Source organism: Limanda limanda, chromosome 1 (assembly GCF_963576545.1).
Source record: "Limanda limanda chromosome 1, fLimLim1.1, whole genome shotgun sequence".
Taxonomy (NCBI): Eukaryota; Metazoa; Chordata; class Actinopteri; order Pleuronectiformes; family Pleuronectidae; genus Limanda; species Limanda limanda.
Genome location: NC_083636.1, coordinates 23,437,667 through 23,451,889, shown reverse-complemented (window position 1 = coordinate 23,451,889; position 14,223 = coordinate 23,437,667). Strand labels below are relative to the sequence as shown.

The 14,223-nt window shown below is 39.4% G+C and overlaps 1 protein-coding gene across 1 annotated transcript; it reads left to right on the top strand.

Annotated features, from left to right (window-relative positions):
• The first annotated feature begins 930 nt into the window (after positions 1 to 930).
• On the top strand, positions 931 to 13,172 carry fpgs (folylpolyglutamate synthase). Its single transcript, XM_061069964.1, has 15 exons — positions 931 to 1,108; positions 2,376 to 2,504; positions 2,634 to 2,687; positions 3,011 to 3,075; positions 4,530 to 4,644; positions 5,796 to 5,873; positions 6,293 to 6,354; positions 8,027 to 8,129; positions 8,970 to 9,047; positions 9,148 to 9,295; positions 10,340 to 10,423; positions 10,865 to 11,015; positions 11,448 to 11,523; positions 11,898 to 11,964; positions 12,456 to 13,172. The coding sequence occupies exons 1-15, from the start codon at positions 959 to 961 to the stop codon at positions 12,830 to 12,832; spliced, it is 1,737 nt and encodes a 578-aa protein (XP_060925947.1). The 5' UTR covers positions 931 to 958; the 3' UTR covers positions 12,833 to 13,172.
• Positions 13,173 to 14,223: the final 1,051 nt, after the last annotated feature.

Below are 14,223 nucleotides of genomic sequence, written 5' to 3'. Positions count from 1 at the left end.
CGGACCACGTTCTGAATCAGTCACGTGGTTCGGCCGGCTCGCGAGGCTTCGAACGTCATCACATACGTCATCAACACAAGCCTCGATCATAGACTGTATATATACGCGCTTCACAAAAATTATCCTGGATTACTCGACACACGCTTCGAAGCCTCGACACGGGAGGACACATCACTAGTAAAAACCTAAACTTAGAGCTTACTTATCAAATTGTGTTAAGAATGATTAATTAACTGTGTAAAAGAAAAGGGGAAAGTATGTAATGGATTTTAAATTTTTTTTATATGATCTTAGATAGATAGATAGATAGATAGATAGATAGATAGATAGATAGATAGATAGATAGATAGATAGATAGATAGATAGATAGATAGATAGATAGATAGATAGATAGATAGATAGATAGATAGATAGATAGATAGATAGAGTACTTTATTCATCCCCGAAGGGAAATTAAGTTGTCATAGCAGCCGGTATATTTGAATACAATAAAATACAATACAATACAATAGAATAAAATTAAAAATAAAAGGTAGAAAGAATAAAAAAAAATTATATATTGTGTTTTGCCTAATATCGGTTAAAATAATGACGTTTTTGTTTCTCTTCTGTATGTTTTTGAATGATTTAATGAGATGAGCGTTTTTTGTCTGTTGATTTGTCTGTGTTTCTTTCTTGTGTTTTTATAATGTGCATGACTGTGTGTGGTGGACCCCAGGGAAAATGGCTAAAGCTAATGCTGGTGCTAATGGGGATCCTGACAAAATAAGGAATTGAGGATTTGTTATTGCTTTTTATCTTGGCAGGAAGTTCAGATTCATATAACGTGGCTGACAGGAAGTGTAAAGTGCAGGATTTTTAGAGAATCCTGTTTTTCCGACCACCTGGGGGCTGGACAGGCATGACGTCATGACGCCAGTGAACGCAGCGCACGCTTCCTGTGACAGCTCGACGCCGCATGATGGTGTGGAAGTTGCGTGTGGTGCGCTGCGTCTCCATGTTGGCCGCGCGGCTCCTGAAGCAGGACCGGACCTTCAGGCTGGCGGGACCTTCTCTCCGACACTACAGCGCCAAGACGGCGCCTCACATCCCGGGCATGGAGTACCAGGTAACCGCTCCCCGCCTCCTCGGCTCGGCTCGGCACCGGCTGCTAACGAGCTAGCGAGCCACCAGCGCTAGAGAAGTTTACACCAGCACCGAGAGTTGTCGTGTGTCGTGGTCGTGTTGAAATGTAGCTGACAGAACTGAAACCTGCTGTAGAGCCGCTGGTTGAGGAGAGACTGCAGAGTCCCAGAGTTTCTGTACTGTGTACAGTACTACCACACTCTTACTGTACTTCTACCACACTCTTACTATACTTCTACCACACTCTTACTGTACTTCTACCACACTCTTACTCTACTACTACTTCTACCACACTCTTACTGTACAGTTTACTACTACTTCACACAGGAAGCTGAACTTATGTTATTAATGCAAATTATATACTATTCATTGCAGTGTATTCTACAGTACTGTCTGTGAACGAAGGTGATTTATGTTACTTAAAGATTTCAATTGATTGATTTGATTAGCTGCTGCAGCCCTAGTACTGTGTCATATGTCTTTGTCCTAGTTTTGAAGTTTCTGTTTGCAAACTCAATACGAGATGCTTTACTATAATTTGGGGCTAAAAATTTCACACAGCACGCAAAATGAAAGCAACTGTCTAATGAAATGAGGCATTAAGTTTGTCATAACAGTATTGTGCATTCATCATAATCGAAACAGTTGAACAATGTTTTCTTGCTCAGTCAGAGAGAGTGGAGCAAGCATTCACACAGAACTCCACGTCAGAAGAAATAAAGCGTAATGCTGGTCTTGAACAATAACGTTCTTAGGAGTTATGTGCACAGACACATTCTCTTCCTTGCAGCCCTCCATGCTGCTGTTTTTCTTTAGTGTTGTTTGTTGTGGTAGCTAACAAGATGCTAGCTCAGCAACATGTCTGCTTGGTGTCACGTGGAGGGTGGTGGTGGTTGAGGTGACGGGGAGAGGGGATGGTGGGTTCGGAGGCTGGACTGGTACCAGCTGGCTGGAGCTGAGAGAAGAGTGCTACCGAATTACATCACACAGATAGGAAGTACAAAACGAGAGGTTTCAATTACATATTTTTTAGTATGGACTGAGTGAAAAGGTCTGTGAAGGGACTGTCTTCATACTTGAGGGTCCCTACTGACCCCCTTAAAGTAATACCTGATAGTAAAAGCCCAGAAAATGTATTTTACACAATATGGGCCCTTTAAAGATTTGTAAAGTGAATATTTAGGCTGAATACTGTTTTGTTGGAGAACAGGCTGTGTTTTTATACATGTTCCTGATTGTGTTTGCCACAGGATGCCATTTGCACTCTGAACACCCTACAGACCAATGCCAGTGCCCTGGAGCAGGTACGACGAGAGCGGAGCAACCCTCAGCTGCAGCTCCAGGCCATGAGAGGCTTCTTGGAGCGAGCCGGTCTCACGGTGAGTCCATTGTCACGTAGCACACAGGGCATAGCTGTCACATCACTGTGACACCTTTTAGAGCTTCATGGAATGCTATTGTTGGCTTATGTGATTCCATTTGTCTTATTTGTGTGTTGTGTTACAAAGGTGGAGAAGCTGGACCATCTTAATATTATTCATGTGACAGGAACAAAGGGCAAGGTGAGCTTACTAAATACAGAAGCTGTTAATGTTTGGATTCAGTCAGTAATCTTTGGCCATGTGAGTCACACATTGATGGATGCAAATTCAAAAGTGTAAAAACATGTGTGACTACAGGGCAGGCCCAGTGCTTTTTTACCTTTTTAAATGTTACTGATCATATTATAGTAGATAGCTTTCCCTTTTCAACAAAAGCTCAAAGCTGGCATTATGTGATCTCTGGCATGCAAACACATTCAAAAATGCCCTAACCCTAACTCCTGAAAGAGAAGTCCAACTATTGAACGGCTGTACAAGGTTATGTGTCTGTGTTTCTCTTTCAGGGGTCAACATGTGCATTCACGGAGCAGATTTTGAGAAGTTATGGGTTCCGCACAGGATTTTACAGGTAAAGATAATATTGAGAGAGAATAATATAATAAAATGTAAATAATATTTACACTATTTGCTGACGCTGAAAGTAATAACGGAGACTTCACAGAGCATTTTTTAAGCCACAATGCCTCAATGTGAAATACTGACATGTCAGTTTGAGTAGCATTTGCCAGTTCTTGTTTCTTAGACTGAAAGGGAGTAAAAGCCCAGTACTGTGAATTTTGTGCATACCCAATATCTCATGTTCTATCTTGCTATGTAACATTTTGATTATAAATCTAAGTAACAGATGTGACTTAAGGATAGCTTATGAAGTGATGACATCCTCCAAAGCCGTACTGATATCCTATTTACAGAATGATAGGTGTTAACAGATGAAGCCTTAGGAATCATTGCGGCTTCAAAAAGGACAGTGAAAATCTGGTGGCTTGTAAAACTTATGGCAGTTCTATAAGACTGGGGCTAAAGCACTATAACACGTCTTTGATTTGAATAGTTTTCTCGTGTGCAATTAAAATCCCAGCAAATCTATGACTTTGTGCAGATGTGCTGCATCAAATATTTGTTTATGTAATATGTCACAGTATAATAATAAATATGTTGCTCCAGAAAGCCTAGAAATATTGATGGTTACCCTTAATGTCAATGTACCTTTAGGCCTTTGACTCTGGGCTTCATGGTTAATACATATGTAACATGTGATGTTATTGTATAATAATATTCATTTGTGTTATTACCTTTTCATCTGATATCCAGGTGTTCTCTACCCATGATTCTGTCCTTCTTGTACAAATTGTTCTCCATCTACCAGCACAAAATTAATCTGTCATTTAAAAAATTCAAACTCAATGAAGCAGCATTCGTGAAGCATGTTGTGAGGCATTGGTAGTGGTTTAAGTTTCAGACTTTCTAGAAGTGAAAGAAGCTTTGGAGCCACTGTATCATACGTCTCTCAAAAACAGCACAGTAAGTGCTCGACAGAAGGAAAGCGACCGATATTAACTTATTCAACACAACAATAGTAACTGAGATTGAATGGGGTTTAGGATTGTTTTTATGGCATTTTTATGCCTCTGTGCCGGCAACAGCAAGTTTTCAGAGGCATTATGTTTTCCGATTGTTAGGCTGTCCCATCCTTAGAACACGATATTTTAAAAACTTCACGGGGCATTTTCTGTACAAAAAAGGTATCTATATCTTGACTTTAATTGATGCTGTTGTATATCCAAGACAGCACGGATTATTAATCCCATGTAGATTAGGCCTGTTTCCGGACAACTGCTCTCCCCATTGACTTAACACTATGGTTTGTTGCTGTTCTAATGTCTTGGGTTATTGTTTACTTGTTTAAAGTTGATGATAAAGAGGGTGTTCAAATTACATGTTACATGGGTAAGAAGGTATTTATTTATACTATATAGACTGTAGCAGGGTCAGTTTTTCAATTAAAGTTTCCCTTGGTTGCAGTTCCCCACACTTGGTAGAAGTCAGGGAGAGGATTCGAATCAATGGGCGGCCCATTGGAAAAGAGCTCTTCACTAAATACTTCTGGCAGATTTATGGACAATTGGATGAAACGAAGGTAAGTCGTGTATCAAGGCAGAGTTGTGTAAAATGCAGACATTTAAATGTGTTGTTATTGAACTGAAACTGGACTCAGTGGAAACAACCCTGGCTAATCATTCACTGCACTCACTTACATCACTCAGTGCAATGACCTTTAATCATCTCAAAGTGACCATAGGCATCCCAATACATTGTGTATTATCAGCCTAACTCGAGCATTATCAGTGTCACAAGATTTAATTGAATTTGGTGCCAAATGAGAACCTTCATGCCAGGATGAGCCTGACCCTCATGTGATCCAGCACATACTGTCGGTCACAGTAGTAATCAGTGTGATGTTTGCCTGCTGTTTAAATATTTTGGATAGATGGTCTAAAAAAAACCTTGCTGTGCAACATATTGAAGCCATGCCACACAATCAAAATCAAAGAGACTTGCAATTTAATACATATGTTTTTGGTATACATATAACTTTTTCAACTGTTGTGTTTTGTAAGGAACAGAAGTGTTGTGTTTTGATTTAACTCTTTGAACCCAATTGATAGTTTGGTTCGAAACATTGCACCACTTTTTCTGTATGAAAGATATTGTTAATCGTCAGAAAACTTCTTTACATGACAAGATATGACGATAGCGGCACGGCACCAATGTCATTAAATACAAAGAAATGACAATATGAAATATTGATTAAAAAAAAAGACTGTACCAAAACACTTCTGATTTTGCTGACAAAAAATGAATTACAAAATTACTAAAACAGTGTTTTTTTCATACAATGAGAATATCATGTCTTTTAATATCTCTTCCTGCATGCTCTAATCATATATTTAATCAGCGGAGCAGGGTCCTGACACTGTCAATCCTGACTGGTTGAATTTTGACAAGGATGGTCTCAACCTATCTATGTGTCTTTAGATAATGTACAGTATATTATCATTTGGTGCCATACAACCCTAAATAATGACAAATGACCTTAAGGAAACATATAGACTATACCAGTTCTAAAATGGGATTGTCTTATTGTTTACAATAAAAAATGTGGATCATTGAATTAATTAAAAAGATGCTGTTCAGAAATATTATACACACAGGGACTTTAATATACTGCATGCATAATGGTAACACACAAGTGATGCAGTCATTTTTCCTTATGTGTGACCTCTTAAGGATGCCCACGGAGGATTGATGCCGGCATACTTCCGTTTCCTCACCATCTTGGCTTTCCATGTGTTTCTTCAGGAGAAGGTATGCTGGCAGCTTGGGGGATGGGGTTGCAAGTAGAGATAGGGTTCTACTCAGTTTGTCAATTTCCTACATGATTATAACTAACTTCTAGTTCTAGACTCTCCATTTTTAGTGTATGTTCCAGCCATATATTTTAATCTGATTAGTTACACACTGTTGTCTGGACTGTAGATTGTTTCTACTACTTTGTTCTACAGGTTAAGACATAGAATAGATTGTCAATTATTGTAGAAGTTCAACAGTAGAACAGAGAGCTTAGAAAGTGTCCTCACAATCCTGCAGTGGTTAAGAAGTCTTGCTCTGGTCAGTGAGTTGTAGTAACACAGTGTTGGACCAGTGTTGCTATCCTCTGGCCCTTTAAGTAGGATGAACGGTTTTATGACTTAAACTAACTTGTTATAACATCACTGTTTGTTCAGGTGGATGTGGCTGTAATTGAAGTTGGAATTGGTGGAGCATATGACTGCACCAATATTATAAGGTAAGATTCTCTGTTTGAAGCCTAGAGTCTATGTTATGATGGCTTAATACGTAGCATATTAGAAACATAAGACAAGACAGTTGGCTGTACATGACTTATGTGAATGTCCCTTTGATACATAGAGACACTCAACAGCTTTAATATATTTTTATGATAACACTTTGCACCCAATAAAGAGCTTCACAAACACAACTAAAACAAACTATATCAGAGAACTGGAAACATGTAAAGGTAAATTATTCCATTCTTTGGGGAGAGGCCTGAGTAGTAATACTACATAGTAATATTTTGTTTTACAGACCAATTCAAACCACTTCAGGATAATATTGAAGAACATTTATTAGGAAAGATGAATAGGGGTGTACATATTTGTATTTAGTCTTTTTGATTGTCATTATTTAATGCCTCAGTAGCAGAGTAGGAGAGAAGAGCGAGATGGGGAATTACATCCAAAAACACAAACCAGGGCTGCGTATTTGTGAGTGAAGCTAAACTGAGATGGAGATGATATGTGATGAGATAAACTTAATGTATCCCACGCTGGGAAAATTCCCTCAAACAGAGCCAAATCTCTACTGACAGCAGAAGTGGCTGCAGTCATGCATGTCATGTGCTCTTGTATTTGACAAGTAGTGCAGACACACGTTTTGTGCTTTTGTCTCAGTAATTAATCTTTTTGTTTCATGTATAAGTGATATATATATCCCAACAGAGATATAAGTCCAAGTTCTGAAACATAACCACTAACTGTAGTCTGTGTGCCAATTTGTGCTTTAAATATTTACTGAAGTTTTATTTATTTTACTATTTATAAATTACTGGTAAAACTAGTTTGACAACAAAATGTTTGGGCTTAAAGAAAGTCGTGAAAATCTTGTCTTTGCATAGCTCTAGTGGTTGAACTCTGTATTATGTCCATGAAAGAACGCAGGAGATTATCGAGAGGATTCACCGTGAACTAGTGGGTGCTTTGATGATTTTTCATGTCTGACAACAGCTTTAGCGTATTGTGCTCCAGGGTGTGATGAGAAAAACTATATCATGAATTTGGTTGCAATAAAACACAGCATAGATGACCACAGTGCAGCAGAGGACCCTGAATAGAAGGGTCACATGGACAAGTAACCTCCTTTGTGTTTGACGGGAGCTGTGTGGTTAAGAAGAGGACATCCCGTCATCTCTTTTCTGTTAAGACCCAATGTGTAGCTATTGTTAAAACCCTGTATTCATGTTGATAAAATGAAAGAAGTTCATCTGTGCCATGTGTTACCACATCTTGTCCACCTAAAAACAGAGTTAAAAAGATATAGCTGTTTTTATTGATGTTAACTAGGATTTGCTTTGGACAGAGATTCCAAACAACCTGGAAGCACTATTGTGGAAACATTGTTTTTACCCAAAAAGGATTTAGACATTTATATGGCTTAATGTAGACGTAGTCTTGGCACAACAGGGAATTATAATTGGAGTGGTAATTGGTACAAAAACAGAACAAAACCATAGAGGGCTGCTATTCAGTTTGCTTGAGTTTGCTTGTTAAGTTATTCCTACATCTGTTCCTGTTTTGCATTGTTGCTGAGGAAGTTGATTTATCAGCTGTTGTATCCTAAGGTTTAGGCTTTTATTACATCTTTATCAATGTCTTTTCCTCTCTATGCTTTTGTCCCAACAGGAGGCCGTGGGTGTGTGGCATCTCTTCTTTGGGTATAGACCACACACAGATTCTTGGAGACACCATTGAAAAAATTGCCTGGCAAAAAGGAGGCATCTTCAAGGTGTGTTGTTCAAGCTGCTCATATCAGAAAGGCGGTGCTGTGATTGGACTAAATTTTGAAAGTATAATAATCTAGATCATCCTAAAACCATCCTTTTTAAAATACTTTTCATGTCTTGAAACCTCTCGACAAATATCTGAAAGCATGTTGAAGTGTCACAGTAGCAAATGCTCTTAGAGATTAGTAAAACAGAGTTTGAACAGAATGCACAGTTTTACTTTGGTACCAACAGCTCCACAGCAGGAACACGGCTCCTTCACTGATTGTCCTTCTGAAAGAGGTGCTCGATGAGCACAAAATTTGCATGTTAAACGTTTTATCTGTCAGAATGTAGTTTTCTGGTTGGACTGAAAACTCCACCAAAGAGTGTTAACTTACCAGTTCACCCTCATGTTTCCAGCTGTAATGATGCAATTATTGGACAAGTTCAAACAGTGTACAGTCTGAATGAGGTAGTTTCTCAGGCCGTATGGTAAATAGTCTGTATTTATACAGCACTTTTCTAGTCTTGATCACTACTCACTGCACTTTACAGTACAGTGTTGCCATCCACCCATTCACACACATTCATACAGTGCATACATGCAGCACTTTCTGTATCACAACCTGACACAGCCGTCAAGGGCAATATGAGCATCAGTGTATTGCCCAATGAAACTTGGGCCCACCAAATGGGAGATCAGACCAGGGACCTGCTGGTTATTGGATGACTCCCTCAACTTCTTGAGTCACAGCTGCTTGTATTTGTCCCAGAGGCCTGAGGTTCCCCACTTCTGTTGTAGAGTATCTTGTACTTTTCAATCATCACACAGACTACTTATCCTGCTCATGTGATTTCAGCTGGGGGTTCCTGCCTTCACAGCCAAACAACCGGAGAATGCAATGGCTGTGCTCAAGGACCGGGCCACGGATATCAGAGTAAGTGACGACACGTTCTAATACTCTCAGTCAGTCTGTTGAAATGCCCCCTCTAGCTGCTTAGTTGTTTGTATTACATTCTCACTTGTTGTTGTCATAGTGTCCTCTGTGGGTGTGTCCAGAGCTGGAGGACTATCAGACAGACTGTGGACCTTTGCGTCTTGGCCTGGCAGGGTTGCATCAGCGCTCCAATGCCTCCCTGGCCCTCCAGTTGAGTCACACTTGGCTACACAAAAGATGTCTATCAGGTGGGTTTAAGAAGTGAACCTGCCTCGTAGGACAGAGTTAAACCTGAAGTTATTTTGATAACCACAGATCCTGCTTGGTAGCACAGGACCAGACAACACATTCTTAGGTGGATGATGGTTAAATGTTGCACTTTCAGTTCTGAAGACACATTCTGGTTATCTCTTCCATTGTAAATTTCTCATCTCATCGTATGAATCCTGCTAACATCCAGGCCTGTCAGGTGGATGGATTCTTTTGGGAAAGGAGAAATATGTGGTATGCACACTGAAAATAAAGTCGGTTTTATACCCCTTTTCCACCAGAGTGAATCGAGTGCTAGTGCTTGTTCAGAACTTGCAAAATTTTTAAGAACCAGTTGGCTTTTCCTTGGTCTATAGCAGAAATCACATTACCATACACGTCCCTGTCTACGTCTCTGATTTCCAAGCAACACTTATTTGACACTAATATATTGTCTATCTGTGATGGGTGAGGCAATCTGTTGTTTTGTTGGGGTGACTGTTTGGGTGATTTTTCATTGTATCTTGCTAATATAATGGTCTGCCTCCTATAAAGAATTTATCAACTTTATAAATGAACCCATGAACTAGCATTTCATATTTATTATTTTAAATATTATATATTCATTCATTGAATCCATCCAGACTCCACCTGCTCACTTCTCTCTTCTTTACGCTGACATGTAGACACACCGACACACACTCAACTGACATCCTCTAACATTGGTTTGTTTGTAGCCACTGGTTTGAGACTAGGTACTGGCTCCGAACTGACCCTGGAACTGCCTTGGTGGAAAGTGGTAGTAATGAATTTATACAATATTGTGAATAAGCCTTGAGGAGAATCCTCATATCAGATAAAAACACAAGGTAAAAAGATTACAACTGTACCTTTACAACCACAATAATAACCAGGTTCTAAATATCATGCCAACAATCTGTGCTGTCTTCATAGATTTCCCACCATTACGTACGTTTTAGCAGACACCTATGAAAACATGTATGACTTTAACGTGTTGTCCACGACATGTCCTCTCTCAACAGATAATAGCTTTCCTGCCACCATTGCTGAGAACACAGGTGTACTTCAGGCAACTTCCTTTAAGCCCAGCCCCATCATGGTGAAAGGTGAGTCACAAAAACAAAATAATTTCCTGATTATCAGAGCACAGTTAAGATAAGATAATCATGAATTCGTCCCATTCGTTCATTCAACACATTGGTGTGTTCAGGTGTTAAACTTTCAACCGTAAACAAGCTAAATTCATTTAATGTCAAATAAAGATAGATATTTATGTTTTTATGTACGGTGGTGATAAAAGGTAATTGCACCCTTCTGCCTTTTTAAAATATATATATATATATATTTGTCTGAAAATATGATCAGCTTTTCATCTGAATTTAAAGTATAAACAATATTAAGATGTACGATACACACAAACCTGAGTAATCAGTGAGGTCAAACAAAGCCCAAATTAATCAAACTGATTAGGCAAACACACTGTTAACAAACCCAGTTTCCAGGCTAAATGTGTCATCATCCTGTGTGATGGGTGTGTTTGGTCTCAGGACTGGCAGATACTGAGTGGCCAGGGAGGAATCAGACTCTGAAACATGGAGTAGTCACCTACTTCTTGGATGGAGCTCACACCATGCGCAGTATGCAGGCCTGTGTGCAATGGTTCAGAGATGTTGCAGCCCAGCATGAGAGGAAGGCAAGGTGAATGGCTCCCCCCTACGACATGAGACTGTATTACACCTTCATGCATCAACCAACCTGTACAAGTTCAGTGGCTTGAGTGCCATTCTCTTCTGATGCAGCTACATATTTATTCTTTCAATCATTAATCAAATTTTTGTTTTGTAATAAATGTGTTAAAACATCACACTGTAGAGAGGGAACGCAGTTATACCAACTCAGTCGAACACTTGCTACATTTCATTTTAGTCATGAATTTTGTAAGGCATTTTTCAGCTTCAGAATACAAGTTAGACAGGAAATACAAATATAAAATATCACCACAGCTTTAATGGGTCCCAGTATGAACATTATCAGAAATGCTGATCGCGTAACTAGTCCATTTTAAATAGAATGATGTGGATGTGAGCTGCTGCTTTTTGCTTTTACAACTCTGACATATTTGTGTTGTAGTGGACCTGTATCCAGAGTTTTACTCTTCAATGCCACAGGAGAGAGAGACTCAGCAGCCATGCTTAAACTCCTGGTGGTGAGTACAGCTGTGTGTTTAGCACTTCACAAAATGACCATGTTGTCATAATAGCTGTTTGCAGTATGTTGTGGTTATGTTTTTGGATTTCTGTTTATTTCCTTTTTTTGTCCATTTTTCTTATTAATCAAGTTTATTTCCGTTGTTAAAATACTACAACGGAAATAAACTGCTGGAGATGTTAAAGAAATATAATTTTTTTAGTGAACAATCGGCCTAGTGTAAGACAAATACTCGTCCGTGATTGGCTCCTCCTGCTCCGATTAACTCAGGTTTAATAATGTGAGGGTGGATTTTCAGTAAGTTATGTGATAAGTGTACATGTTGGGAAAATTGTTAACTTCCTTTTTCGTGCTGTACCCTTTTCTACTCAGCCATGTCATTTTGACTTTGCTGTGTTCTGCCCAAACATCACTGAAGCCATCCCTTCTTGTAATGCAGGTGAGATCATTGAGGCTGTTGCATGAGGCTGTATTTGGTTTACAACCAACTCTACCTGAAGGATTAATGGACTATACCAGTGTTTTTTTGTTAGCACAATACCTAGAAATTCTAAAAGACTATTAAACACACTGTAGTTTTTAGAGTGACATCCTCATTATTTACATTGTTTTCTGAGCATATTCAGACTCGTTTTAAACGTTATTGTGTTCATTTAACACTACATTTAAGTAGATAGAATATCTATTTTGCCAGTCTACACTCCATAATACGTGATAATTGTGTGTGAAGCATGATTTATTAAATTAAAAACAGAAATCTTTCATTTAAAGAAGTGTTCAGAGCAGGTCTACAGAGTTCCTTGGGCTTGATCAGGACTAGCCATAGTGTTATTACTTATTGATACTGTATGTGATGATGTAAAATCTTAAATTGTTTGTGTTACTAAAAACGTTTAACCTATATAATCCTGTCATTTTGGCTCCTTTCAGACCAGCAGAACTTTAACGTCTCGGTGGAGAACATGTTGACTCGCTGCCTGGACAATGAGAGGAGTTGGCGTCTTCACCATCGTAGTTTAGATGATAAAAGATCGCAGCTGTTCATCGAGAAAGCCCTTCCCCTGGTCCCTGAGAAGAAAGACGACACCCTGGTCTTCCCCTGCATCCTCAGTGCCCTTCAGTGGATTACCCAGGGCAGGGATTCAGTGCTGACAGACACAGCCAAGAGGGTCTTAACTGTTAGACCCAGCATCATGGCCAAAGCGCCTCCACTCTGCGACGTAGCCGAGATCCACATCCTCATCACCGGAAGCCTCCACCTAGTGGGGGGAGCACTCAGACACCTGGATCCAGCTTCCTCCAACTAATTGGGATCATGTGATCTGAGTGAATGCAGATGGTTGAAATATGAATTAGTCCTTTACCTCTACAACCTTTGCGGAAGAAAGATCATATCTGTCTGTATAGATGAGCTGTTTGTACCGCAGGTGTTTACCTGAATACAAAAAGCTGCAAACAATTGTCTGCTAAGAGTCAGTTAGTGTGGACAAAGGCAGCTCCAGGCTTTAAAACAGCCCCAGCTTCACATTGAGCCTTACAAGTGACTGCAACAACATGTGGTCTTTTTAGTCTTACATTAAGCCAAATTTGTTTACAGGAAGTGCAGAGGATACAGTCATCTAACGTGTGTGTGTGTGTGTGTGTGTGTGTGTGTGTGTGTGTGTGTGTGTGTGTGTGTGTGTGTGTGTGTGTGTGTGTGTGTGTGTGTGTGTGTGTGTGTGTGTGTGTGTGTGTGTGTGTGTGTGTGTGTGTGTGTGTGTGTGTGCGCGTCTCCGTGTGTGTGTGCGCGTCTCCGTGTGTGTGCGTGCGTCTCCGTGTGTGTGCGTGCATGAGCGAGCGAGCTTCAGCAATCACTGATGCCACCTGGATGAACCGCAGTGATATAATAGGTTTTCTATTCTAATCACATTTTTACCTACAACCTGAAAATGCTACATGGATTTAAATGAAACTTTCCTGTTTACAAATCTACATTATCTGTAACACTTGACCGTTATTGTCTTTTTTTTATCCAATGAAAACAATTTTGCACGCTTTCTACCTTTGTCAGAATTTGCCAATGTTCATCAAACACATGACTGACTCATCTTGGTTGTAGACGTGTAAATATTCTAAAACAAGTGTAACTGCCAATCAAATGAAGTGTAATCTGCTTTACACTGGAATTTTATTTAAGTGCTCCTTAATTTAAATGTGTATCATCTGACTGCAACACATGCACTTATGTATGAATAATGGTGAGAGATACTGCATTAGTATGATGTATATTTATCATCTGGCTCCTAATGTCATGCACTGAATCAGATCTGATAGAGATGTTCAGCTGCACATGAGGTTCAACCACATCCTGACACCAGTTACAAACAAAAAACCGACATGTTTATCCAGTAAGACATATGTCCTTAAGAAGAATCTGTCTTTGTCAGTAGTGAAGACAAGATATCTGCTCATATCTTAAATATGATTGATTGATCTGTAAATTGCGTACACCATTGGTTTGGATATTACATGCTAAATAAATCCATCTCCCAATGTGCTAAATTTCTTTTTCTCATTCTTTATTACTTCTATTTTTCCATGCAGTAAATGTGGTTGTACTTTACAGTCGTGTGAGATTCACATGCACCTCTCACATTGCATCTTAATACAGCACTGGAGTTGCACATACATCACTGTGATGGGACTGTGCTGAGGCTAC

What these genes read in the sequence shown, in the direction of transcription:
- fpgs (XM_061069964.1), top strand. Translation starts at nt 959, where the DNA reads ATGATGGTGTGGAAGTTGCGTGTGGTGCGCTGCGTCTCCATGTTGGCC. An exon ending in ACACAAAAGATGTCTATCAG is followed by an intron (nt 9,296 to 10,339) that starts GTGGGTTTAAGA and finishes CTCTCTCAACAG; the next exon opens with ATAATAGCTTTCCTGCCACC. An exon ending in CCATGCTTAAACTCCTGGTG is followed by an intron (nt 11,524 to 11,897) that starts GTGAGTACAGCT and finishes TTTTCTACTCAG; the next exon opens with CCATGTCATTTTGACTTTGC.